The 27,673-nt window shown below is 50.7% G+C and overlaps 1 protein-coding gene across 1 annotated transcript; it reads left to right on the top strand.

Annotated features, from left to right (window-relative positions):
• The first annotated feature begins 527 nt into the window (after nt 1-527).
• Col6a1 (collagen type VI alpha 1 chain) lies at nt 528-16,933 on the top strand. Its single transcript, XM_051186956.1, has 35 exons — nt 528-937; nt 1,655-1,784; nt 3,037-3,237; nt 4,587-4,746; nt 5,069-5,197; nt 5,280-5,300; nt 5,476-5,496; nt 5,581-5,625; nt 6,310-6,363; nt 6,823-6,867; nt 6,987-7,013; nt 7,486-7,512; nt 7,611-7,655; nt 7,922-7,975; nt 8,179-8,241; nt 8,594-8,656; nt 8,741-8,794; nt 8,897-8,932; nt 9,280-9,342; nt 9,733-9,795; nt 10,827-10,889; nt 11,093-11,155; nt 11,442-11,492; nt 11,685-11,720; nt 11,974-12,036; nt 12,216-12,281; nt 12,473-12,508; nt 12,904-12,940; nt 13,219-13,227; nt 13,665-13,798; nt 14,148-14,257; nt 14,367-14,550; nt 14,667-14,847; nt 15,314-15,343; nt 15,495-16,933. Exons 1-35 carry the CDS (start codon nt 817-819, stop codon nt 16,115-16,117), a joined length of 3,108 nt encoding a protein of 1,035 aa, XP_051042913.1. The 5' UTR covers nt 528-816; the 3' UTR covers nt 16,118-16,933.
• Nucleotides 16,934-27,673: the final 10,740 nt, after the last annotated feature.

Here is a 27,673-nt window from a genome sequence, read left to right as displayed (position 1 = left end):
TAATATTTGCAATCAAGCTTTTGTGTTCCAACAACTACACCATTGCTCTGGAATCTTCTCTGGGCAAGGATGGCTCTGGCTTTATCTGGAGTCCTCTCCTCCATGGACTTTATCAGCATACACATACACACACACCCACACAGACACACACACACACCCACACACACACACACACACACACACAGAGAGAGAGAGAGAGAGAGAGAGAGAGAGAGAGAGAGAGAGAGAGTTCCACAAACACATCAATATGGTTGTTGACAACTTGGTTAGTTAAGATCAAAATACCTTTGGCAAATAAGTATTTAGCTAAACTGAAGAGACAGCTACATGAAAATCTCCAACGTCTGAGAGAGCAGCGTCTGTGGGAGCCGGCACTCACACCCGTAAACTGGGCTGGTCAGTCCCACAGGCGGTATTTGGAGTGAAACTGCCAGAAATATTTCCTGAACCTCCTTCGGGGATCACATATTTTGTACACACTATACTTCACTCTACATTACACAGGGCAGTCGACTACGAGTGAGCAAACTTCCCACTCACTGTGGCCACCGGAATCTCACAGCCCAGGAGTATCTTGGCTCGTAGTACCTACAGGAGAGGGGCTTTTCCTCTTGAGGTTCCAGAGACCCAATGCTGTGACTCACTCAGCTCTGAGGCCCTCCCCTTCCTCTCCCCCTCCTCTCCTGGTCCCTCCCCTCTTTGCACCTCCCTCCTTCCACCCTCGCTGGCTCTCCACAGCCCAGGGCTCTAACTGCAGCAGAGACAGCCTCTTACTCTGCCATCACCAGCGCCCACCCTGACCCTGGCCCGCACTTGATGGTGACCCGCAGGCCAGCCAGAAACATGAGGCTGGCCCACACTCTGCTGCCCCTGCTGCTACAGGCCTGCTGGGTGGCCGCACAGGACATCCAGGTCTCCAAGCCTATTGCCTTCCAAGGTGAGTAAACTGGTTGTGCTCTCTGAGCACTGTGCTTATCTTCTTGAAGGCCTGGAAATAGACAGACTCAATGCCTACCCATCTTCACCTGGGTACTGTCCCTTGTCCCCTTTTGTCTTAATCCGGTAGAGAGCCACCCAGAAGAGGCCTTGTCCCTTGTCCAAGCCTGCATTCCACTCAGTTCCCATCTTGCACTCAGGTCCCAGCCACAAGGCCCTGGAGTCCTGTCACCTAAAGTCTCTCCATGCTAGGGAAATGACAAGCAGGGAAACTTCAGGGGAACCTACCAGCAGGGGAGCCTGTGGCCACCACTCCTTGCCTGTTTTCTGTCCCGAGTGAATGGCTATAAGAGGCCCCAGAACTGCTACCCTCTCTTTGACTGACAGCCAGTACAGGTGACCTGTCCTTTCACTCCGCAGCATGAGATGATAGCTTTGAGGTGAAACTAAGAACACAGTGAGAAATAGCTCAGTTCTCCCAGTAACTGACCAAGGCCACTCTGTTCAAGGGACAGGACACCCTGGCTGTCATTCAGACTCTGCTGGATGTTGCCTACTCTGAGTGAGGCTCTGTTCAAGGGACAGGACACCCTGTGTGTCATTCAGACAGTGCCTCAGGGAGCCCCTGGTCTGACTGGGGATGTGTGAAGGGGCCTGGTGCTCCCAGCGGGGACTCGGGGCATGGCTAAGTGACCTTATGGGACCTTCCCTGGCTCAGACTGCCCTGTGGATCTATTCTTCGTGCTGGACACCTCGGAAAGTGTAGCCTTGAGGCTGAAGCCCTATGGGGCCCTGGTGGACAAGGTGAAGTCCTTCACCAAGCGCTTCATCGACAACCTGAGAGACAGGTAGAGTGAGCTTGCCTTGGCCTTCCTGCATCTCTGTGTGCCTGGGGAGTGGGTGGGCCTGCAGGCAGGACTGAGCCTTAACCTCCCACTCCAGAGCTCCATCCTGTGTAAACTGAGCTGGTGGGATGGGGGGGGGGGCTGCTAAGCGAGCATGAGATGGAACAGCGGGAGGAGTCATCTCACCAGAAGGACTGAGGAGACAATACTGAAGGTAGAGGTGTGGGGTCTCCATACTCCGATCAGAAAGGGCTTTAAGGACTCAGCTAGATATGTAGCTATGCCTGATGCCTGGAGTCCTGCATGCGGCTGAACCCACCTGGTCCACGTGACCATCAGAGTTCCTGCCTAAGTCCTAGGCCAAACATCCCCCAGTGTCCTCCACACAGGCTAGGAGAAGGGGAGTATGGGGCACAGCATGCTTCATTCTCTCTCGTCCTCACTCCCTCCTCAATGGGGCACTGAGAATGGAGGGTGTGGCTGGGGCAGTCCTGAGGAAGGATGTAGTTAATTAACCTCCCCCCATAACAGGGTCCCTGCATAGCAGTCAGTCAGTGTGAGAACGGGAACTCAGCCAACACAAGCCTCAATCCTACTAACTACCCATCCAGGGCCCAGGGTCATGCCCATTGAGACCATGGCCCCAGAAGACCAGAGTGAACCATCTACCCCACCCCCACCCCAGGGATGCCCACCTCAGGGACTTTGGAAATCAGAAACCTGAACTTAGCAAAAATGTCTGGGGCGTAGGAAAGAAAAGGACAGAGGCAGAAGGCAGTGAGGTGTTCTCGGTCCCTTTACCCAGCTTCCACACCTCAGCATCCCACCAGCAATATGGGGTGGAATTACATGTTACTACAGAGGCCTTGGTTACCCTGTCCATAGCACACCTTGGAGAGCTGAGTGGGCAGATTCTACAGAGCAGGGTGGAGACAACTTGGACCCACTTCAGAAGCCCCCAAGTCCTATTTAGAGCTAGCCTGTGCCTACCTCTGTCCTCACCTAGCCCTCTGCAGTATATGGGGGTCTGTGACCCCAGGTGGGGCCATGTTTATGGCTTACTTGAGACTCGGGTTGGTTTGTCAAGCCATACCCATTGTGTGGCCCCAGGGCGGGACCATCCCTTCTTGTCACAGGACTCTGAGCTACCTGCCCAGCTGTGAGATGGGGATGCAGCACCCTGGGGTGACACAGCAGTCCCCTCGTGAAGGTCAGGGTCAGGCTTCCCTCACCTCATCCCACCTATGCTTCACAGGTACTACCGGTGTGACCGCAACTTGGTTTGGAATGCGGGCGCATTGCACTACAGTGACGAAGTGGAGATCATCCGAGGGCTCACACGCATGCCCAGTGGCCGCGACCAGCTCAAGGCTAGCGTGGATGCAGTCAAGTACTTCGGCAAAGGCACCTACACTGACTGCGCCATTAAGAAGGGGCTGGAGGAGTTGCTAATAGGGTGAGTGGTGCAGGGCCAAATCCGGGCCCATCATGTCTAATCCTATCAGCCAGGGCAGTCTCGGTGACTCCAAGACAGGCCTTCTCAACCTGTGTGCTATAGGGCCTCCTTGACCTGTTTCTCATGTCCAGGGGGACTTCCACCACGCTGCCCATTACCCATCAAGCACCAGGCTAGACTCTAGAGACTTTACCTCGGAGGGCCACAAACCTATTTGCCTTGCCAGGGACCACAGGGCCATGTGCTGATCTCCACCCGTCCATGTGTCTAGCTACTACCTCAGCTGGTGAACAAAATGGCCCTGGTCACCACCCAGAGGAAGAGGCAATAGAGACAGAGATGCAGATAGAAACAAAGGAAGAGATGGAGAGGGAAGCCGGTTACCTCAGTACAGCTATGGCCATGCAGCCCTGGAACCTCCCAGCGGAAGTCCTTTAGCAGCAGGCAGAATGGCTTCCAGTTCATTTCCTATCATGTGTGGGTCCTTTCCTCATATGGCTAGATGATTTCCCATAATGACCCAGGCGTTGAGCTGACAGGTGACAGGTGGCTACGACTCTACTCCTTCCCAGGGTACCCCATGACCAGTAGGGTAGGCACAAACTACACATCTACCCATCCTTTCATGGCATCAGCTGCCCAGTGCAGCCAGCTCAGAGGAGAGATACCTGCCCCTCACCATTCCTCCCTTCTGTGGCTTCATTGAGATACCCCAGCATTGTGAGGCTGCAGGGCTAGGCCCTGTCTCTCCCTCTGTAGCTGTATGAGGTGAGAAGGCTAGTGGCTGGATTGGGGGCGTGGCTAGAGCATGGCCACCACATGCAATCCACAGAATGAACTTGAAGGCGGATGTTCTAGAATGCACATGATATGGCCACCAGCATATGGCCCTGATGTCTGTGTGGCCCCTACCCCACTCTGACCTCTTCCTCAGAGAAGCCCATTCCACTGTATAGGGTGAAACAATCCAAGGTTATCTGTGAGTCCCCCCCACACACACCTCTTACACCAATTGCCTTCCACAGGACCACCACCACCTCCAGTAGCCCAGGGTCACCCTGGCTCTCTTGTTCTCAGAGGTTTGGGGTCCAAGGCACCTTGAGATGATGGCCACTTAGGGTGAAAACTGAGGATTGGTGTGCATCTCAAAGATGTGGACATAACGAGACCTGACACTTTATATTTATGATCAATGGTGACTCCTGCCCCTTGGGCGACAGGGGGGACAGCATTTCCAGAGATGCCTCAGGTCCTTCTCCTGGGCCTCTGGCCACCAGCTCTGAGGGTCTGAGCTTTGGTTCCCAGGCTCTGGGCCCTAGAGCGGGACCTCATGCTGCCCACCTCTCCAGGGGTTCCCACCTGAAGGAGAACAAGTACCTGATCGTGGTGACCGATGGGCATCCTCTAGAGGGCTACAAGGAGCCGTGCGGGGGCCTGGAAGATGCAGTCAATGAGGCCAAGCACCTGGGCATCAAAGTCTTCTCTGTGGCCATCACACCTGACCACCTAGTAAGACCCCACTTCCGTTTATGCTTTCTGCCCACAAGATGGAGGGTCTCTGAGCTCCTGCCATCTGGGTCCTAGAGCCCCTGGTGTCCTCTCCTCTGCTACTATATGGGTACACACAAATTGTCTGTTTCAAGGCCTCCCATGGACTGGGCTCTTGGTGTGGCCCTTGGGGTAGAGATACCCCAATAGACAATCCTCAAAGGGCTGACCCTACCCCCTGAGGAACTTGGTATCCCTGAGCTGGCTCTGCAGCCACCACCCAGTTCACAGTGGCACGTGGCCTCTTGGAGGTAGTTCATTCTCTCCTCCTCCACGTGCCCAGGAGCCACGTCTAAGCATCATCGCCACAGACCACACATACCGGCGCAATTTCACAGCAGCTGACTGGGGCCACAGCCGCGATGCCGAAGAGACCATCAGCCAGACTATTGATACCATTGTGGACATGATTGTGAGCACCGCTGTCTTCGGGGTGGGGGAAGGAGGGCTCTGCCCAGAGGAGAGAGTAACTCACTGTTTGATTTCCATTTCAGAAAAACAACGTGGAGCAGGTGGTAAGTGCTTCCCCCTGAGCCACATCAGGGCCTGGGCCTGGGCCTACACAGGGCCTGGCTCTGACAATGCGCCCCTCTGTTGGAGTGAGTGCCCCAGGGCCCTTCCCTGTCCTCGTTGGGGCACCCATCCTCTGCTTTTGGATTCTGACTGGTGTCCTATCCCTTTCTCCTACAGTGCTGTACCTTTGAGTGCCAGGTAAGTGTGGCCCGCCTTCCCTGCTGGCCCCTTGACCCTTGTCTAGAGTCTGGGGATGAACAGGGTCTCTCTTGTTTCTTTCAGGCTGCCAGAGGACCTCCTGGACCCCGAGGTGACCCTGGGTATGAGGTGAGTGGCTGAAATCGCCTTGCTCCTATTAAGATGGTGCCACTGGAAGCCATAGTTCCGTGCCCACCTCCTTGGGAACCTTGTACACCCAACACTGCCTGGGCAGGTGCCTTTGTCCAGGGAGAAAGACCAGGACACACATAAGCGTGGGTTTGGGGTGTGGGGTTGCAAGCCTCCCACTTGTGACCCAGAAGGCTGCCCTCAAGCGCAAGTGTCAGTCCTGCACCTGCTTGATTCTTGCATGGGTCCCCTGCTGGAGGTGGGAATGAAACTGGGGGTTCAAGCTCTACTGTGACTCCTGTGGGACAAATCTGAACACTATGGGAGGAGCTAGGGTGAGGTCTATGGTGGCTCTCCTGCCACACAGCCGCCATCCACAGAGCTGAGCTGTGGTCCCTCAGGGAGCTTCCTTGCTGGGTCTTCCTGTTCCTCTGGGCCTGGAGCGGCACACCAGCTCAGCCTTGAGCACAGCACCAGGACCAAGTCTGGCCAGGGTGACACAGCACGAGGAACCTGGGGAAGACTTCCAGAACCCAGGCAGGCCCAGAACCAGGGCCAGAACAACTCTGGAATGAAATTGCTCTCAAGATCTTTTCATGCCCAAGGGGTCTTGCCCAGCTTTCCAGAACAGATGGGCATGGCTCCTGACCTACTCCCCCTGAGCGGATCTCCTCTGCCTTCCAGGGGGAACGAGGAAAGCCAGGTCTTCCAGGAGAGAAGGGAGAAGCCGGGGACCCTGTGAGTATGGGTCACTGTCTGTGTGAGCATGGACGGATGCTGAGAAGGCTGGGGCTGGGGATCTGAGCAGCAGAAACTTCCAGAACAAGAGCTTTGAGCACAGAGATCACACAGCCTGTCCTTTGTTGGGGGAAGAGCGGGTGCCCTAGGGGTCAGGTCAGCAAGTCCCAGAACCATTGTTAGTCTCCTGGAAACTCCCCCTTCCCTTCTCCTCCCTCCTGGGTGTGCTGGCTCCCTCCCTCCGCCTGGGGTCCTGTACCCCCTTCTCCCCCCTCCTGGGTGTCCTGGGTTCCATCCTGCAGTTTTCCATGAGGTCTTGGAGACCCTTCAGGGGGTCTCACAACAGGTCACCTGAGGATTCTATGTGCATCTTTCTAGCTGCAGTGAGAGGTGAGGTGGTCTGTGTGGGACCTTCCCCTGCTCTCCGGGGATGTCTGACTATCTCTTGTTCTATTCCAGGGAAGACCTGGGGATCTTGGACCAGTCGGGTACCAGGGTATGAAGGTACATGTCCCTAATGTGCAGTGACTTCTCTTGGGTGGAGTGGATTAGGGTTTGGCAGTGAGGTACAAACTGGTCTGTACAACAATAATGTATCCCTTCCTTTTCTGTTTGGTTCATAGGGAGAAAAAGGGAGCCGTGGAGAGAAGGTGAGTGAAGGCCGGCTTCAGGCTTGTACCTCTGGGCATGGAGAGTTTTCTTGACTGATGCACATTACAGGGAGGGAGGTAGCTAGTGTTTCTGTCAGGAGGAAGCATGAGGAATAGACCCCCGTGCCCCACTCTGCCTCAGGGGCAATGTGGCTAGTCTCTAGGGACAGGTCCCCTGAGTTCTGCTGCCACTTCAGGCCACCTGGATCAAAGAGAACTGGGGAGGGAAAGTGGAACTTTGCCTCAGTGGGCAGTTGCAGGCCCTGTCCACTTCCCTACCTGTTTTGTCTGCTGTCCCTGATCTCCACACCTCCTGCTCTCTTGGATGGGTGGGATGGTGTTGTGTTCATAGTGGGGTCCCCATACTGCACATGCCTCGCTCCCACCTAATGGGAGGATGGAGGCGCAGTGTGGGCTGCCCTCTGGTCCAGCGAGGGGACTACCCCTCACCACCTTCTTCCTGTTTCCACAGGGCTCCAGAGGACCTAAAGGCTACAAGGTGAGTATGGATGGGTCAAGGACATAAATGCTGTTCATGGGCCAGTGCTAGTGACATCTGGCCTTTGTCTAACCATCCTTTGTCTCCATGTCTCACAGGGCGAGAAAGGCAAGCGTGGCATTGACGGGGTAGATGGCATGAAGGTAATCATGAGGGTGGGCTGTGCTAAGAGGGTGGGAGGTAGACAAAGCCAGGGGCTGCCCCAAATACGCAGGTGCAGCTCCCATGGTGGGCTTACCTGGGAAACTTGGGAGAGTCAGGTGGTGTTTCCTGCCAAGACCCAGGTCATAGTAAAGCTCAAGTGATATACTTAAGTTCAGAGGGCTCCTGGCCTTCCTGGGAGGGGCTTGGATGAACAGAGCTCAAGTCTTCACTCAACTGTTCTAATCTTGATGTTTCCTTCTTCCAGGGGGAGACAGGGTTCCCAGGACTTCCAGGCTGCAAGGGCTTGCCAGGATTTGATGTAAGTCACTTCCTCTACCCCCTATATTTTGGAATATAGGGTTCTTGGGAATTTGGTCCAGCCCTTGCTATACTGACTCTGCCCAATGCCCAAGCTGTATGTGAATTCATTTGATTTGTTTGCTCAGTCTATGGTTGGCTGCTTAGCTTGGGCCCATGGGGGATCTTGGCTAGCTATAATCTCCATTTCCATCTTCCCACCAGGGAATTCAAGGACCCCCAGGTCCCAAGGGTGATGCTGGTGCCTTTGGATTAAAAGGAGAAAAGGTAAGTAACAAGCACCCCAAGAGAATGGAGACTTCAACATTTACTAAGGCCCAGGTCAAGAATTGAGGAACCAGCTTGGCTCTGAGATCTACAGCCAGAAGCCTCAATTGGCAGACTAAAGTTTGCCATTCACCATCAAGCACCTCAGGTCTGGACCAGAGGAGATTTAAGGCTGAGATAGTCAAGGGTGTGCCATGCAGATGTGGGTGAATTGTGAGGACCCTGGGAGCTCAGAACTCTTCCAGAATTGGTTGGGGTGATCTGAGGTTTGGGTATGAGAGTGTAGTCACTGGACCCAGGCCCTGATGTGGCTTCCAGTGTCTGAACTCATGACATCTCTGATCTTCCCCAGGGTGAAGCAGGAGCAGACGGTGAAGCTGGGAGACCAGGGAGCTCCGGGCCACCTGGAGATGAGGTAAGATAAGGTGACGTATGACGGGATGGGATAGGCCTCATGGACACTGGGGCTTGTGGTCATTCTCAACTTGTCTTCCCCCAGGGTGATCCAGGAGAGCCTGGCCCCCCAGGAGAGAAAGGAGAGGCTGGTGATGAGGTAAACATCCCTATCCCTTTCCAGCCTCCATCCTCCATCCTCACTTGTGGGCTGAGTGCAGGCCAGTGCACAGACTAACATGTGTTATTCCCCTTGTCCTAGGGGAATGCTGGCCCAGATGGTCCCCCCGGAGAGAGGGTGAGTCATCTGGATGGTACTGCACTATTGTCTTCACCATCAACAGCAAAGGCTTGTGCAGCCTGGTCTGGGCCTGACCACTGGAGGTCCTTAGGGCTTCTGTCTGCATGCCTTGGCTAGGCAAGAAGCCAGCCGCTAGCCAGTCTAGATTTCACCTTGTGTGCTGGGCCTTGGATCACCTGGGGATCTGTGGAGGCAGGTGGCCTGAGGAACACAGAGACCCACCTCTGGAATGATCTGGCATGACAACAGAGACGGCTGGGGGAGCTCTGGGCCCAGCCTTCAAGCACCCTTCACTTCCCAGCAGAAGATCACCGGCAGCTTCATGTCTGCTTCTCTCCATACAGGGTGGCCCTGGTGAAAGAGGACCTCGGGGGACCCCTGGTGTGAGGGGCCCAAGGGGGGACCCGGTGAGCTATGCCTTGGGGCTCTCTAGGGGACACACTGAGGCCGGAGTTGAGTGTAGTTTCACAGGGCCAGTTATGCAGCCTTATTTGTGTCTAGGCCTCAGCCCTCCTGCCTTCCTATGGAGGGCTAGAACTGCCAGGGCTCTGAACATCCAATGAAGGGGGCATCTGTCCATATCCCATCAGAGAATTGCTCATTAGTGGGCCCGCCCAGAGGAAGAGAATCTGCAAGTGGGGCCAGCCTTGGTCTACAACTTTGAGTTTAGCAGACTGCTCTGATCCTCACCAGCATGCCTCAATAGTTGACCACCAACATAGCTTGATACTCCTAGAGCAAATTGCTGGTGGCTATGAGGCATGTACCTCTGCACTCATGGGTTCATTTCTCCGCAGGGTGAAGCTGGACCACAAGGTGACCAAGGAAGAGAAGGCCCCATCGGCATCCCTGGAGATTCGGTAGGAAACCTAACACTGCAGGGAACTGTGATACCTCGAAGCTTGTAGGCTCCCACACTGCTCAGTACTGAGCTAAGTGCTTCATTCAGGTCTTCTGAAAGAAATGCTCCCAGTGGCTAGGCATGGGGGGCCTCATATCCATGCTCAGAGCTAGCTTGGTTTCAGCTGGGGATGGATGAGTGTCAGTGTTCAACATGAGGCCAAGGGATGTAGTGGAGGCTGTGGGACACAAACACTTGTAGAATCCATACCACCCTAGATTTCTGGCCGTGAGCTGTTATGTCACAGGGCCTGATAGCATGGGAGTGATGGCCACACAGGAAGGGAGACTGTGGCAATAAGGACAGAAGTGAGTCCCTAGGCTGTGGGGTGGATGGAGATGAGCTCTTTGAATCCTTGGGAGACAAGAGTATGAGACTGAAGAGAAGTGAATTTGGGAGAATTAACATACAAGAGGTTCCATGAGCTAAGGATGTGGATAAGATCTTTCAGAGCCCATGTTCAGGAAGCCAGGAGCAACCCAGAGACACTGGGACTTCATGGCTCCAGAACAGGTGTGGTCCCCAGAGCCATCAGGAGGGTACTAGGTAGATAGGTGATACATCTCAGGAACAAACATAGCCTGAGTCTGTAGTGTTCCTTGTTTGTGTCCATATGGTCAGAAGTCAGGTAAGGAAGGGGCTGAAGACTTGGTAAGAGAGACTACATATGGAGGTACCTCTAGGCTCCTGAACAAAAGGAAGACGCCACACACCCTGAGACCTAAAGAGAAGGCTCCAGCATGGACAGTGGAGAGGAGGGTCCTTCAGGGAGACTATCCTGACCACATCCCATGCTGGCCACTGGCCCTGCCTGTCATAAGGCCCCAAGAGTCCCCCCACCCCTGTGTCCAGGGTCCTAGAAGACAGTGGTGGAACCCAATTTCTCCATATGAGAGAGAACTCCATGCTCTGGGCTCTCAGTCTCCAGGAAAGAAACCAGGTGTGGGATGGGGATAATGAGAGGAACTCTCATGGTTTTTAATCTCCCAGGGTGAGGCTGGCCCCATTGGACCTAAAGGATACCGAGGTGACGAGGGTCCTCCAGGCCCTGAGGTAGGTACTTGCCCACTCTGCATTGATGGTCACCTAGGAGATCAGTCCTAAGTGTCAATTTGAGGATGCCCCTAGTCCTACAGTATCTCCCATACCCCCATGCCATCTTTCTGCACCTGGCCTCTCCTCTCTTGCCCTGGGAGAGACTGTGCCACAAACTCACATTGTCTATAACCTGGCTATTACTTGTCCCTCTCCTTTAGGGTCAAAGAGGAGCTCCAGGACCTGCTGGACCCCCTGGAGACCCAGGACTGATGGGTGAAAGGGTGAGTCTTTGGGAGAACAGCCCAACGGGGCTACTTCTGGGTCACCAGAGACTCAGTAGCTGGGACTTGCCTTACTTGGACTGTTGGAGAGGTGCTGGAGGGTGGGCACATCCACAGTCAGCTCTCAAGGATGAGGATACCTCAGGCAAGACCCTCATGCTTAAAAGTTCAATCTAGGCAGACCTAAGAAGGGGGCCTTTCCCTGGCTGGGGACACTGCTGTCCTGGACTTCTATAGTGTCTAGCCACCAGCTCATATGATGGACAGCAGCTCTCTCTACGCTCAGGGTGAAGATGGTCCACCAGGAAATGGCACAGAAGGTTTTCCCGGCTTCCCTGTGAGTGTTACAGGCCTACCTATATACCTACCAAGCCCCCAGGCACCTGTGTGGATGAGAAGGACCAGAGTCATCAGCTAGTCCAGGCGTTTGGGTCTGGGTCTCTGCCAGCTCTGGGCCCCTCCTTCTGTGGATCTCTCATCCCACCCCGGCCACTGGACCCTGGCATAACTAGCCTATCTTCCTTCACAGGGATATCCAGGCAACAGAGGCCCCCCTGGGATAAATGTGAGTATCCCCACCATGCCTCTGACAGGCCATAGACGTGTGTTCAGGCTGCATACATGATGCACCTGCATGGGCATGCACAATCAACACACTGTGGGCACTTTCCCACATGACATCCGGCAGCATGCACATGTGCTATGTGACTCTGGGGTTACCTCACTGACTTCGAGGACACTCCAGCCGTGTCACCTCTGTCTTCGCTGCCTACTCTACATCCTAGATCCCACTAACCCATGTGTTTTGTCTCCTGCAGGGTACAAAAGGCTACCCTGGCCTCAAGGGAGATGAGGGTGAAGTTGGAGATCCCGGAGAGGATGTAAGTGGGGTGAGGTGATTGGTGGAGTCAAGAGTGTGAACCCTACAGCCTTTGCTCACTGGAATGGAGGAGCAGGGGAAGGCTGGACAGATACTCTGAGGGGCCAGAGCAGCTCGGCTAGAGTGAGGGGAACTGGTACACATGGCTGTTCCTGCTGACCCCATGCCCTTTCCTTCCAGAACAACGACATCTCACCCCGTGGGGCCAAAGGGGCAAAGGGGTACCGAGGCCCAGAAGGACCCCAGGTAGGTGATGTGCTGTAAGGGTCATGGGTAGAGGTGAGGCAAGGCCATACACAGCGATTAGAGGTGGAAGCCAAGAGACCTGGCTTTCTCCAAGGGCAACTGGGAACACTGAGGTCCCTAAGAGACATAGTTTAGTAATCCTTGAGCACAAGCTCCCCATTCAGAGTCTTTGTCTGCTCTTGCTCTGACAGGGACCTCCAGGACATGTGGGACCACCTGGGCCAGATGTAAGTAGGATGTCTGTAAATGAGAACCAGGGGCTGGCCATGGGTCTTGATGGGGGCACTAGGGAAACCTGAAGCTCCCAAACACTGTTCACAGATGGTGGCAGCTGGGGCAGAGGGTCTGAAGCCTTGCACTCAGACCACAGGGATGCACGACTGCCACTGGAACATGGGATGACTACAGGGGACATGGGAGACATAAGGCCATGGGGACACATGATAGTTTTTAGCTATGTGATGGTAACTGCATCCTTTCTTATATTCTTAGGGGGTTAATTAAGCCAGGAACAGTAGGCTGTGAGATGTCCCTGCACAGATCCAACCCTCAGGGGGTTCCCAGGGACCACCAGGAATGGCCTCAGCCTAGGCCACATTAATATTCTCACCTCTCTCCCCAGGAATGTGAGATTTTGGATATCATCATGAAAATGTGCTGTGAGTATCTGGATCTTAGGGTGAAGTTCCTGACAGCCACAGGGCCTAGCATTCAGGGTCTCTGAGGGTGGGAGGCATAGGCAAGCGGGGCCTAGGTACACTACGGAAATTGGTAGGTCCCCCATAAGAGAGAACCAGGGTTGGGCTTGGTTCTGAGATTTCAGGGACTCTGACGAGCTGAGGGCCTGGCCAGAGCTAGGTGAAGCTAGTCAGAGCAGGGCAGGGCCTGTTGTAGTCTGGAGTTGTTCTATTTAGTGTTCTTTCTCCTCTCTCCTCAGCCTGCTGCGGTGAGTGATGCCCCTACACTCTCGGGAGTTCCTGTGAGGTGTTAAGTGGACTCATCCCGGCTCTGCAGTAGGCTAGCAATGCAGCAGCCATTCAAGCGTCCACCTTGCTCTCTCACCCATCTGCCTTCCCAGTGAGCAGTACGCTGGGGACACTGCTGTGCCCTGTCCTTTCTCCCTAACGTTTCGAGTAACCATCAGCGGTCTGGAGCAAGAACCAGACATCCTGGCCAGTCTTATTCACTCTTCCACAGGATGAGAGTGAGAATAAAGGGGCAAGGGTAGCAACAGTTGGGTCTGGTCAATGAGGGCCAACCTGGCAAGCCTACCTTGCAAGGAGACATGGGAGAAGATTCATAATTGACAATGTGGGGTGGATCATGGAGTACTGAGGGCAGCCTGTAGAAGGGCACTAAGGACTGACCCATCCTACCTCCTAGAGTGCACATGCGGCCCCATTGACATCCTCTTCGTGCTGGACAGCTCTGAGAGCATTGGCCTACAGAACTTTGAGATTGCCAAGGACTTCATCATCAAGGTCATTGACCGGCTGAGCAAGGATGAGCTGGTCAAGGTGAGTACAAGCCAACCTGGGACCACAGGTAGAGTGAACAGAGAGCTTAGCTCCTCTACCTCAGCTTCCCAGCTCATCACTGTATATACTGATTATGTACACACTGAACGGAAGCTATGTGCATACAGGGAATCTTATAGTAGGTTCAGACCTCATCCTTTAAATGATGGAACCTGGGAGAGCTACGTGCAGAGCCTTGTGAACCTGAGAGAGTAGTTATGGAAGGCCCCATATGAATGAGCATGCAAGGGTCTCAGGCCTCAGGGGAGAGGCCCTTGGCAGGCTGGGATTCTAGGACATAGCGGTGTTGAACTTCAGGCCTGATGGGATGTGTCTGTCACTCCTACAGTTTGAGCCAGGGCAGTCACACGCGGGTGTGGTGCAGTACAGCCACAACCAGATGCAAGAGCACGTGGACATGCGGAGCCCCAACATCCGCAATGCCCAGGACTTCAAAGAGTGAGAGCGTTCCCAAGATCACTACTCCATCCCTGGCCCTGTACTGTGCCTGGCCCAAGTAGGACCCTGCCGCTGACTTTGACCATGGCCTGTCTGTCTTCTTGTGCAGAGCCGTCAAGAAGCTGCAGTGGATGGCCGGCGGCACATTTACAGGAGAGGCGCTGCAATACACCCGGGACCGGCTGCTTCCACCCACCCAGAACAACCGAATTGCTCTGGTCATCACAGATGGACGCTCTGACACTCAACGGGACACAACACCTCTCAGTGTGCTTTGTGGCCAAGACATTCAGGTGGGCAGCTGCACAACCTTAGCAGCGGCTGAACAGGGTCTCCTGTGCACATGGGGACTGCTCTCCAAGGAAGAAGTACAGGGTCAGACTGACCCATGCAACCCTGTCCTCTACAGGTAGTTTCTGTGGGCATCAAGGATGTGTTTGGCTTTGTTGCGGGCTCTGACCAACTCAACGTCATTTCCTGCCAAGGCCTGTTGTCCCAAGGCCGGCCAGGTATCTCCCTGGTGAAGGAGAACTATGCAGAGCTTCTAGATGATGGCTTTCTGAAGAACATCACAGCCCAGATCTGTATAGGTGGGTGCTGGGGATCAAAGGGCTGAATGGTCAGTGCCAAGGCCTATCTTAGACACATCCTCTCAGCTTTCTAGGACTGTTTGGGCTAGAAACATATCTCAGAATGCACCTGGCACTGTCACTTCAAGAAGGACTGTGACCAGGCTATCTGGCACTATCCAGGGTAACCTCTGGCCCAGCAGAGCAACTTGAGGGCAGGTGTTATCATGCCACATGCATGGGTCACAGTCCTCCATCCCCAACATCATAGGCATACTATGTGTCAGCCTTCTGTTGGTCTGACTTCATGATGTAGACAACTTGGTCAAGGGATGCCATTTGTGCCAAAGTCATGATGGGCAGTTGGTCAGCAGTATGGTACAGTACCTGACCTTCAGACCACCCCTCCTCCTCTGAGACACAGAGCAGGCGTGGTGCATAGGGTCATGGAGGCAAGGCATTCATTTCATGTGACTTCTCTTTACAGATAAGAAGTGTCCGGATTATACCTGCCCAAGTGAGTGCAAGGATGGGAAGGACGGGGTGGGAAAGGCCCCACACTGCTCTAGGTTCTCTCTTCTGGGGCTTGGCAGCTCTGAATATCTGGCTGCTCTCTGGCCAGCCCTCTGGAGTCCATCCAGTCTCAGGCCACCATTTCTGTCCCACAGTCACATTCTCCTCCCCGGCTGACATCACCATCCTGCTGGATGGCTCAGCCAGCGTTGGCAGCCACAACTTCGAAACCACCAAGGTCTTCGCCAAGCGCCTAGCTGAGCGCTTCCTGTCAGCAGGCAGGACGGATCCCTCCCAGGATGTACGGGTAGCCGTGGTACAGTATAGTGGCCTCGGCCAGCAACAGCCAGGGCGGGCAGCTCTCCAGTTCTTGCAGAACTACACAGTGCTGGCCAGCTCTGTGGACAGTATGGATTTCATCAATGACGCCACAGATGTCAATGATGCCCTGAGCTACGTAACTCGTTTCTACCGGGAAGCCTCATCAGGTGCCACCAAGAAGAGAGTCCTGTTGTTTTCAGATGGCAACTCACAGGGGGCCACTGCAGAGGCCATTGAGAAGGCTGTGCAGGAGGCCCAGCGTGCAGGCATTGAGATCTTTGTGGTGGTGGTGGGACCCCAGGTGAATGAGCCTCACATCCGCGTGCTTGTCACCGGCAAGACTGCAGAGTATGATGTGGTCTTTGGTGAGCGCCACCTATTCCGTGTACCAAACTACCAGGCCCTGCTTCGTGGTGTATTCTACCAGACAGTCTCCAGGAAGGTGGCACTGGGCTAGAGGACCACACACATGGCTGTGCGCATGGGGACACACTTTGACAGGCCTTCCTGCCCTTCCCACCACTGACCAAACAGGAACAGGAAATGCGACCCAAATGTTCCCGAACACTGTTCCACTGTCTTAGAGGGAAAGCTGAGATGCACACTGTTGGCTTTGTGGGATGTCCTCCGTGGCTCATCCAAGCTTCATCTATATATCTTTCCCTTGATTTGTCCAGCATGGCAGCCATCTTGTTGACCTTCCTCTGCATCTCAGCTGTACCCAGCTATCTCATCTTCCTCCCCACTGCCCCTAACCTGTTCCTGGTACCTTCACACCATCCCTGCAGTTTCTGCCTGTATTGAGTTCACCATACTCACAGTGAAGCAAATCCTCTCATTAGCTCAACTTTCTGGGTTGCAGCTTCTAGAAAAGTTGAGATCAAGAGCATTTTCAAACACAAACTTGGAGGAGACAGCTCCTCTTCATCAGGTGCTTGTCAGTGACTGACATGGACCTTGGTCCTGGCCCTTGGTGGCTCAACATGAGCAGCAGGAAATACTGGCTCCTGTCTCTTGTCCTTGAGCTCCAAGAGCAAAGGTGCTATCTGCAAGGGCTTCATATATAAAGAGGCTTAGCCTGGACAGTTCACACTCAGAACACCTGGACAGTTCAGGCGTTCTTTCAGAACCTATCCAGAACTCCTTTTCCCTAAAATAGTGACTTGTCCTTCTTTTTCAAGACCTCCTTTAGTTAGTTTTGTCATGGTTCCCCCATGCTCCCCTAATCTGGCCCAAGCTAGCTATCTCTGCTAATAAAGGTTTCCATTTTTTCTCTGTGGCTCTTACCTTTATCCATACACACTACCCAACATACCTGGAAAGAGAAGCCAATGCCAGACAGACCCCAGGGATGAGGAGAAGCTGCCCTGGTCCATGGGCACAGTCCATCTGTTTGAGAGGAAGAACACAGGGGCACATGGGCTTGCCCACATCAGGGAGTTGCAGTGCTGAGGGACGTAGCATCCTGCAGTGCAGACTTGAAAGACATTAGGGCTTGACAGGCTTGTCCAAACAGATAACTCCACACCACCTAGTTCCAACCAGATTACCCCAGACTCAACAAAACTCAACCGAATTAAATCATATCCAACCAGAGTGAATAAGAGCAAATGATATCCAATGAGATTACACCAGACCTAATCAAATCTAACCTGAAAATTCAATGAACTCCACACAATACACTGGACTCAAATATAAACCTGACATAAATAGAACCAACTAGATACAAATTGCATTAACCAGATTAAATCAGACTAAACTTCATTTAACCAGAATAAAGTGGAACAAATCAGATCTAACCAGATTAAAGTGGAACAAACCAGACCCAACCAGAATATACAACACTAAACAGATTACACAAGTCTAAACCAATCTAACTAGATCAAACCAGATCCAACGAGATTAAACAAGACCAAAACAGGTAATAACTAGCTCAGATCCTAGCAGATTATACCAGAACCAACTAGATCCAACCATATTATACTAGACCAATCCATGTCCAAGCAGACTAAATCAGCTCCAACCAGATTAAACCATATCTAACCAGAAGAAGACTCGATAGACAACTAACTTGTAATTCTGCTTCTAAAATCACTCTCCAGAAGTCTGTAAGGGAAGCTGAAGAGGATGACTGGGTCAGTTGATAGTTATTCAGATGGAAGTCTGCCATGGCACTCACTGTGGCTATGGCCAGGAGATGGCCTCTGGCTTCTGAAGTGGTACCTGGCAGGGTGGGGGCTGCAGATGCAAATCTGGCCAAGTGGTAGAGGAAGACAGCAGCATTAGAGTCCCCACTGCCGCCTTCTCCATTCTTGGGGGGTTGGGAGGAGAGGAAGTAGATTGGCTGACCTGGGGGGGGCAGTGGGGTGTGGATGGAGTGTGGGACAGCCATAGTGGACTACTTCACACACAGCCATGAAATCCCACAACAAAAACACTACATCAATGGTTCTTAACCTGTGGGTTGTGACCCCTCTGAGGGAATCAAACAACCCTTTCACAGGGGTTGCCCAAGACCATCAAAAAACAGAGATACTTATATTATAATTCACAACAGTATCAAAATTATAGTTATGAAGTAGCAACAAAAATAATTGTATGGTTGGGAATCACCGCAATGTGAAGAACTGTATTAAAGGGTCACAGCATCAGGAAGGTTGAGGGCCATCACACTAGACCCTTTCTGCTGATGGAGGTTAAGTATCCAAGCAGAACTGGAAAGAGGAAAGGGGGAGAGAGCCGAGGAGAGACACACAGTGGGAAACCCAGAGGGGCTGCTAGCTTGGCTGACCTATCTCAGCTGACATCAGCTCTTTCCTCACCACAAACTAGCTTAGAAACACATGACACTCTGCTACATGGAGAAGTCGTTCACACCCTTCATCCCTATGCCCAGGAGCTGAGAGGAAGACCAAAGGATAGGCTGGAACGGGACAAGGGGCCTGAGCTGAGGGGAAGCAGGGAAGGTATTTTCTGCATACTCCCTTCCTCACTGCCCAGACCCCTCCCCCAACCGGTCTCTCCACGTCTGCATCCCAGGTCCAGGTAGGCCTTGATATCAAGTCCAGATCCTTGACAATACTGTCCCAGATGCTTACTGTGGTCATGAGGGACCAGGCAGGAGGGACTATGGATCTACTGAGCCTAGTTGTCACAGATCCTTGTTGGAGCCCAGTGGAAATCTCTGCTCTCATAGAGTGAGAATCAACTCCAGGGGGACACAATGAGGGACTTCACCATAGCCACAATAAGTCCATGCTTATGCCACATCAACTACTGACTATTCCTAAGCCAGGACCCTTGGCCACTGCTACCCAAACCTGAGTCCCCTGAATCTCGTAACCCATCCCTCTTTCCCAGATTTTTCTCTGCCATGAGTAACAACAGCTGGACAGACAACAGCTTCTCAGAATCTGGATGTGCCCTGCTTGAGTCACCCCTGCTGCACATGCAAACCAGCACAGGTGCCCACAGTAGAAGTTACCAGTAGGTGGGTGACCGAGCCAAGCTGCCCATGCCCTGATCCACTGAGATTGTATTAGTTGTCCACACAAAGGAGCTCCAACATCTGGTGGCTCCCACCGTCTCCACACCCTTCTCTCCCATCGCCTGCCTCTCTGTGTGTAGTACCCAGGACAAAAGTCTCTGATAATATGTCAGGTGTCACTCAAACCAGCGCAAAATTCTCCTGGGCAGTGGGAACCAGATACATGGGTTTCCCCCGAAGAAGATAATGGGCCTTTAATTCCTAGAAATGTTGGCAGGGAACCCATAAAGCTGTACACAGATCACACTGCCTGCCTAAGTCCATGATGTGGGGATCCCAGCAGGTCTCCTATCCTTGTCCCCTCCTTTCTCTGGTTTACACGGAGAAGTCAGGGTTGGGGAGAAAGCTGGCTCGTCACTTGTCAGAAGCCTCTACCACCCTCACCAGAGTTGAGAAGGCAGCACACAGACCCTGTTCTTTAGGAATATGTGGCTACTATTCCCCCTAATCATAGGAGGTAGCCCATGATTGTGTCTGAAGGATCATGTGTCCTAGTCTCTAGCATGTTTCTGGGCTCAGATCATTGGGATATGCCAGTTCTTGGGGCATAGGGTCTGGGTGTTAGTGATCTCATAATTTGACTCTCCATATCCAACAAGAATAGAGAATTAAAGTCTCTGGTTTGAGGGCTGCCAGGTCCCAAAGATGGTTCTGGAGCTTGCAGACAGTGGATAGATATCAACTTCATGCTTGGAAGAGCTATGCAGAGCAACAAGGATGCAATAGAGATAACTTCAGGAACACAGTGGAGACAGCATGGGGATAGCAAGTGTCCAAAGGATAAACCTGCCCAAGGGTTATGATGAGCAAGCCTGGCATCTAGAAGCCATGGGGAGAAGTTGGTGATGACGACTGCATTCCTGAGGGTGATGTCAAATAGTGATACAGTTCTGAAAGTGCACAGGGACCTTTCTTGACCCAGTTTTTCTTGACCTAGAGACTCAAGATGCTGGACACTCAATGGCCATTAAAAATCAGCTTTCAAGGCCACATGTGGTGTGTGCCGTTAATCCTAGCACTTGAGAGACAGAGGCAGGAAGAACTTGTGAGTTCAAGGTCAGCCTGGTTTACCTACTGAGCCATACAGAGTCATATAGTGTGGTGGTTTGGGTGAGATGGCTCCCATAGGCGCATATATTTGAATGCTTAGTTATCAGTTGGTAGAATTGCTTAGGAAGAATTTAAAGATGTGGCCTTATTGGAGGAAGTGTGTCACTAGAGGCAGGCTTTCAGGCTTCAAATGTCTCTTGACATCTTCAGAGCCCTCTCTGCCTCTTGCTTGTCATTTTGAGATGAGAGAACTTAGCTGGTCCTGCAGCCATACCTTCCCTCCACCATCATGGACTCTAACTGTAAAACTGTAAGCCCAACAAAACACTTTATAAGTTGCCTTGGTCGTGATGTTTTACCATATCATGGCAATAGAAAAGTAACTAATACACATAGTGAGACCCTGTCTCCAAAAAACAAAACCAAACTGGAAAAGTCAACCAGAGACAGTCATTGTCTTGAACCATTGGAAGTTAAAGATGTGGACACTGTGGGCATTGTGAATTTGGAAGGAAACTTCACTGGTAGTAGAAATGAAGGGAAAGTGAATGAAAACTCTTAAAAGTGGAAGGAAAAAGATGTAGAACATGTCTAGATGTCTTTATAGACTTGTGGCAAAAACCAAACATTATACTTTCTGGGCCCTATACTTTGTGCATGTTTTTCTGGTTTAACAAGGGAAATGACTACACGCATGTCCACCCACTTACAGGGGTGATCATGTTTCGAAGCCTTATCTTTGACTTGCTTTGCTAACTGTTGACCGTGGCTCATCTGCTAGTCATTAGCCTAGGCCAGTGTTGATCTTGTGGGTATCTACCTGACTGTTAATCACACTATACTGTTTGTTCTCTTAGTCATGTGGTCAGCTTATAGATTGTCTATCATAGCTACCAAAAGAAGAGTTGTAATTTCCCTTGGTTACCTCATAACTCAATTCCTTTCTGGAAAAATTAAGGGTCTCTTCTGTGGAACAGATGTGAGGGAGAGAGTTTGAAGGCCATAGGTAGACAAGGGAAATGAGAGTGGCCTCCCTATAATGACAGCTTCTTGGTTCCAGAAAATTTTGTAGGAAGAGATGATAGGAAATCATGGGGCTAGTATCTAAACAGGACCAATAGGGCCAAGGGGAGAATCTGGCGACCTTATATAACACCCATCCCAGAGTCAGTTTAGCAGACCTCCAGCTCAAGGACCCCTCTCATCCCAAAGGGAGCAGCTTGCTTCATTAAAAGTGTTACTTTGGCTTCTCAGCATCTTGGTCTGTTTTTCCCAGACATTCGGTCCTTTGTCTGTCACATGGAGCAAGCTCAGTGATCCCTCAGATGTCCTCTAGCACTCACATTACAGGTGGAGGGTTTTAGACTCCTGACTTATAATGTAGTCTACTATGATTAGCTGCCCCAGCAGCAAGAATACATGAAACTGTTACAGAATTAATACGCTTTCCCAGTGAGAAATCACTCCATGCCTTTAGAGATTAATGAAGGGGAAAACACAAGTTCTGGCTAACACACTAAGGGATCCAGCCTCGAACAGACATCTTTACTGGTTTATATAGGCCTTGGACTTCTATATTTCACATATGCTGTCATCCTTAAATCTCTTTCAGGTCCAGCCCCAGGTTGCACTTTGAACAATTTAAACAGATGGGAGACGGCAAGTCTGGCCACTTGGGCAGAAGGGAGGGTTACACAGCGAAGGCATTGCCAGAATTATTTCTTAAGTACACCACTGTGGTTATTCTGGAATAGTTGTTACCCGGAGTCATCTTGCCCACCTGGCAGAAGGATGATTTTCTGGAGAAGCGATGACAGTTTCACCCTGTGCGCTCCCTTGAGATGCTCATTAGAGGAGTGTCCTTTGCTCCAGGGATGGGCTGGCTACAAGGCAGGGTTGTCTCCTCTAGTTACGGGAATGACGCCTAACTGGAGGTCAGTATTGGTGAACAAACATTAGCAGAAATGTTTCCTAGTTTTCCATTATGGTAGAAAATGTCTTGCTCACAGTTCTAGCCAGCCTGATAAGCGCAGTGCTTATCCAGTCACGGCAGAGGCAGCCCTCCTTGGCTAAATTCTACTTTGTGTAACTTAATTATTTCTTAAGCAAGTTTACTAGTAAATTTGTTCAACTGTATCCCTTCAAGATTCTCCTGTATCAAAAAGACTACTGTGGTCTCTGTATACTTCCCAGGGAGTCCCCATGGAAGCCAGCAGACTGGCCTGCCCACACCGGCCTTGCCTCTTAGAAGCCCCATCTGCCTCTTCGAAGGTCAGTTTAGCTTGTTCACACCCAGCTACAAGCTCTTGTTTTTCATCTTGACTCGGCTCCAATGTTTTAGTCCTAGTATTCTTTTAACCAGAATCTCTTTTCACTGTACTATTTTTGAGCAATTTGTAGCTTTTCACCATGACCCCCCCCCCCCACTTACCATGAGCTAGCTCCTACCTCAGAAGGATACACATTTTGGAAAATGGCTTCTCAAATTGTTCAGCAGAAGCTTGCTTCCAAGCTGCTATCATCCAGAAGTTTTCTTTCAGTTCCACCCCCCCCCCAAGAAAATGAAAGTATTTGTCTAAGCCAAATCCTGCTTAGGGAAGCTTGCAGCGGCCTTCATCCATGAAACCCCAAACCTGGAGGTGGGTCCACGTGCCTCCTGTGTGTTCAAGACAAGCCACCACACCAGGGGCATGTCACTTAGCAGTAAGAGGAGCAGTACTTGCCACCTGTGATGGCAGACAGCTGGAAATCTGGATGTCAAATGTCAGGTACCAGGCAAGAAAGCACACACTATTCTCTCTAGGATGCAGCTCTCAGAGCAGGCTGATCTCACCTGGAACATCGGAAGTCCCACTGTCACTGTCTGGCAATGTCGGAGGGTCCCTGGGGAGGGGACAGTTCTTCCAGAGTGACACAAACATCCCTGGCTTGTCAAGACTCATCTGGGTATACACCTTAAATGGGCTCATGACTTCATTACATGTAAGTTTTGTCTCAATAGGATTGGTTTGAAGAAAATGGCGGGGATTATGATCTTTTATTGCACAGGACAAACACTGGTCAAGAAGCTCTGAGGAAGGGAAGAATGGAGGACTGTAGCCTTTCCTCAGAGCAATGGCACCACAGTGGGCAGGTGGTACATTGAGAGTCATGGTAATTGCCACTGAGCAGGGTCACTGGAGGTCAGGAAACAGCACACTCTGACAGCCATCAGCAGCCCCTCCATGAGCTTGGGCAGGAGTGTAGCCAACTGCAGGGGCCTGGCTCTCCCCAGGTCTGGCCCTGCAGACAGAAAATAGGGTTTTTCTCTTGTAGGACATGTAGATTGAACATGACAGCTAGCCATAAGCAGGACCACAACAAAATATCACCAAGTAGTTTAATCCAAATTCCCACACCCAAAGCAAAACCATGACACATAATAAAAGTAAAACAATCACATATGATATACACAAATCCTAAGAGGGGAGCTGGGTGAAGAGAAGTAGAAGTGGGTGGTAAGGGACAAAACATGGGAAAACATGGCTGAAAAGGCAGGGTCCCACAAAGTACAGGAAGTCTTGGCAGCCTCTCTCAGTAGAACCTTAACTGCTCCTCACACCTCAAGCTCCATGTTGCCGCCCTTTTGGAGACTTCAAAACAAGGAGGTGTCATTACCATCCCACACAGAGGGATCCATCCATGGACAAATAGCCAGGCTGGCATCCTGTGGGCACAGTGTGGCATTCCCACAAATCCAGGGATGCCAGCAGGTGTCCACTCAACATCCTTGGCAAGGCATGCTGGGGTGGTAGAGCACATGGAGTCCAGGGAGGAAGAAGCAGACTGTCTCCACTGTAAACCAAGGCTCTTATAAACACAAGGCAAAGGACTAAGAAGAGTTATGAGGACCCAAACCATGAAACTGATGGGAATCCATAGTCCTCAGACAACAGACAAACAGAAGTGAAGGCTACAGAAGTCTCCAGACATGTTTACTCTAAAACCCATATGAAAAAATAAGCAGGAAGAGTCTGGAAAACCCTGGAAACAATTAAGCAATGGCAGGGGTGTGGGGCTGTCTCCAGCAGATGTTAAAAATACTCTGAAGTGTTCCCAGCTAACAGTGCAGCACTAGTGTGTAAAGAAGCCAGAGGCAGAAAGAGCCAGATCAACCACATACCCACAGCAGGGAGAGGGTTTATATAGGAGCAGCAGGACTTTTAATCAGAGCCACATGAGCTTCTCGATAGTCCTTGTGTGTCACATGAGACACTGTAGGGCAAGTTCCAAGTAGATCAAAGACCAGAAATAAACTATGGCTCATACAAGTATGAGAATGGCTTGGGAATTGCTTCATAGCCTGGGTACAGAAAACCCTTCCCGATACTGTGCAAGATCCTATAAGACTAGAGGAAATGTCAGGGCAATGAGTTAGGAACCCTCTCAAGTGGTCACACAGACTAATCCATTTCATATGAACAGTCTTCAGAAACATGAAGAAAAAACAAAGACAGAGTAGGGCAAGCCATGAATGGATCTGTCAGGAGAATGGCTGCTACAGCCCTTGATGCACAAGCAAATGCCAGTGCCATTGCGCTTGGACTCAGATAGAGGCAAACTCACTCTCATCACTTGGTTGATGGAAGGCCTCATATAGCTGTGAGGATTCAGGGAGCCTGGCTGCGTACCTATGGCCACCAAAAATTGGCAAGCCCTGGAACACTTGGTCTGAGAAACTCAGACCTCTTTCCCTTGTAGGAAATGTGAACAAAATGCACTGCTTTTTTCTACCAAAAAGGTTAAATAAGAAAAAATGCCACCAAAAAAATTGAAATGAAGTTGCCTTGCAAAAATTCAAATTCCTCCAAGGTTTCCTAAAATCAGGATATAGGCTCAAAATTGCAACTGGGTACTCACAGTTGTATTCTGATGCTTTAAATTAGCCAACAGTATAAGAATATTGGGCAGAATGGGGCACAGGACCCTTTGTGGGAGGAATAACACATCAGGACCCCTGATAGCTGTTTTTGCTTACTTGTCTGTCCAATGAAGCTACATATACTTTTGTAGAAGGAAAAAATTTCGCCTTGTAAAAATATTTTGAATTGTAGTAATTTCCTTATGACCCCAGACCCATCTCTTCTTTTTAATTGAAAATATTTTTTCATACAATATATTCTGACAACAGGTTCCCATCTCTTGTCTCTTCCCAGATCTTCCCCACCTCCCACCTGTCCAACTCTATGCCTTTCTTTTCTTTCTCTAGAAAACAAACATAGCAGAATAAAGCAAAGGAAACAGAAAAAAACAAACAAAAATGCACAAGAAACACACACACAAAACCCTTAAAAACACAAAATTGGAAAACATAATAGTTAAGCAAAACACAAGCAAGGTTTTTAAAAAATGCCCAACAGCACATTATAATACAAAGCATCTTCAAAAGTACCACTAAGTACATATGGTGTAAAAAGTTGTATGTCTTGACTTTGATGATTTCCCCATGGGAGACCTCACCCTCTCTGAGGAGTGGATACGGGGTAGTGTGGGGAGAAGGTGAGGGGAGAAGGTGGGAGGGGGGAGGGAACTGGGATTGGTATGTAAAATAAGACTGTTTTAAAATTAAAATAGTAATAATAATAAACACACGTCTATAAAAACAAACAAAAAGTTATCTAAGTTAGGGTTTCAATTGCTGGTGACGAAATACCCTGAACACAAGCAGCTTGGAGAGGAAAGGGTTAATTTTGCTTATACTTCCACACCACAGTCCAAGTCCATCATTAATGGAAATCAAGTGGGGCAGGAACGATACAGGAGCTGATGCAGAGGCCACTGAGGAGTGTTGCTTACTGACTTGCTCCTTATAGCTTGTTCAGCCTGCCTTCTTATAGCACCCAGAACCACCACCCCAGGGATGGCACTGCCCACAGTGAGCTGGGCCCTCCCACATCAATAATCAATCAAGAAAATGTAGCACATGTTGCCCATAGGCAAATCTGGTGGGGACAATTTTCAACTGAGGTTCCCGCTTCCAAAATGACTCTAGCTTATGTCAGGTTAACATAAAACTAGCCAGTCCAACAGACCCCTTGTCAACTTGACATACACACACACATCATAGACACACACATCATAGTCAACCACAACCTTTCCTATCTTGTTTATCTCCAAAATCCCAAACAATCAAACATTAAAACATCTCATTTTTAAAAACAAAGTCCTACAATCTTTACAAATTCAAACACTTTAAGTGTTTAATCTCTTTAAAATATCCAAAGTCTCTCTAAAACTCCAAAATCTGTCAATTGTGGGCTCCTGCTTTTATATACTTTCTCACTTTAAAAGAAAAGAGTCAGGGCATAGTCACAATCTAAACAAAGCAAAACTAAACAACAGTGTTGAATAACTCAGTGTCCAATGACTGAGATTTGTGTTCAACCTTCTGGGCCCCAAAAGACTAGGACAGTTGCATTTTTTGGGCTCCACAGTTCACAACTTGTTTCATTGATTCAGGCTGGCTCCATACCTCACCTACTGCTGTCCTAGGCATCTCCAAAACACTTGGATCTCCTGCAACAACTGAGCTTCACTCTCAACTTCTCTCCATGACCCCTTCGAATAGGAGCCTTCTACCACAGCTTAAGGCTGTTCTTTCACCGGTGGCCTCTTCTGGCCTCTTCAAGGACTCCAGCCCTACCACATGGTGCCAAGTCTCAGCTACTATCTCTGGTTCTTTCATGTCTTCAAAAACCAGTGCCGTCTGGGTGACCCTTACATCCAGTTGCCAGCATGAGTGCTGACTGAGAAAATAATCCCAGATTTACTGTCCCCAGTAATGCTGGTCTCTTCTTTATCTTTGCTGATTTTTCAGCTGCAGCTAAATAGAATCAACCGTCCTAGTAAAGCAAAGGTTCACTTCCACAAAATTGTAGTCCAAAGTATCATCTGAATGGTTCTGATACCATTTTTGCTTCCCTCTGCAAATTCACACCTTCACTGATCTCAACCTTATCCCCCAGGTTCCCACAACTCATCAGAATGGCTTTTCTAATTCAAAGTTCCAAAGTCCTTCCTCAGTCCTTCCAAAAACAGCATAGTCAGGTCTGTCACAGCAACACCTGACTCCTGGTACTATTTGTCTTAGCTAGGGTTTCTATTAAAACACGATAACCATAGCATCATGGGGAGGAAAGGCCTGACTTCAGCTTTTATTTCCATATCCCAGTCCATTATTGAAGGAAGCCAGAACAGGACCTCAAGCAGTGCAGGGACCCAGGGGTAGGAGCTGAAGCAGAACCCACAGAGGAGTGCTGCTTACTGGTTTGCTCCGCCTGCTTTTTTATAGCACCCAGGAACACCACTCTCAGGGTGGCACTGCCCCTCTGAACTTGGCCTTTCCATGTCAATCCTCAAGAAAGTGCAGCACAGGCT

Source organism: Phodopus roborovskii, unplaced genomic scaffold, assembly GCF_943737965.1.
Source record: "Phodopus roborovskii unplaced genomic scaffold, PHOROB, whole genome shotgun sequence".
Lineage (NCBI taxonomy): Eukaryota > Metazoa > Chordata > Mammalia > Rodentia > Cricetidae > Phodopus > Phodopus roborovskii.
This window is presented reverse-complemented; position numbering and strand designations above follow the sequence as displayed.

Coding starts and splice junctions, on each gene's coding strand:
- Col6a1 (XM_051186956.1), top strand. CDS start 817: ATGGTGACCCGCAGGCCAGCCAGAAACATGAGGCTGGCCCACACTCTG. Junction 7,513..7,610: donor GAGGACCTAAAGGCTACAAG/GTGAGTATGGAT, acceptor CATGTCTCACAG/GGCGAGAAAGGCAAGCGTGG. Junction 10,890..11,092: donor AGGGTCCTCCAGGCCCTGAG/GTAGGTACTTGC, acceptor CCTCTCCTTTAG/GGTCAAAGAGGAGCTCCAGG.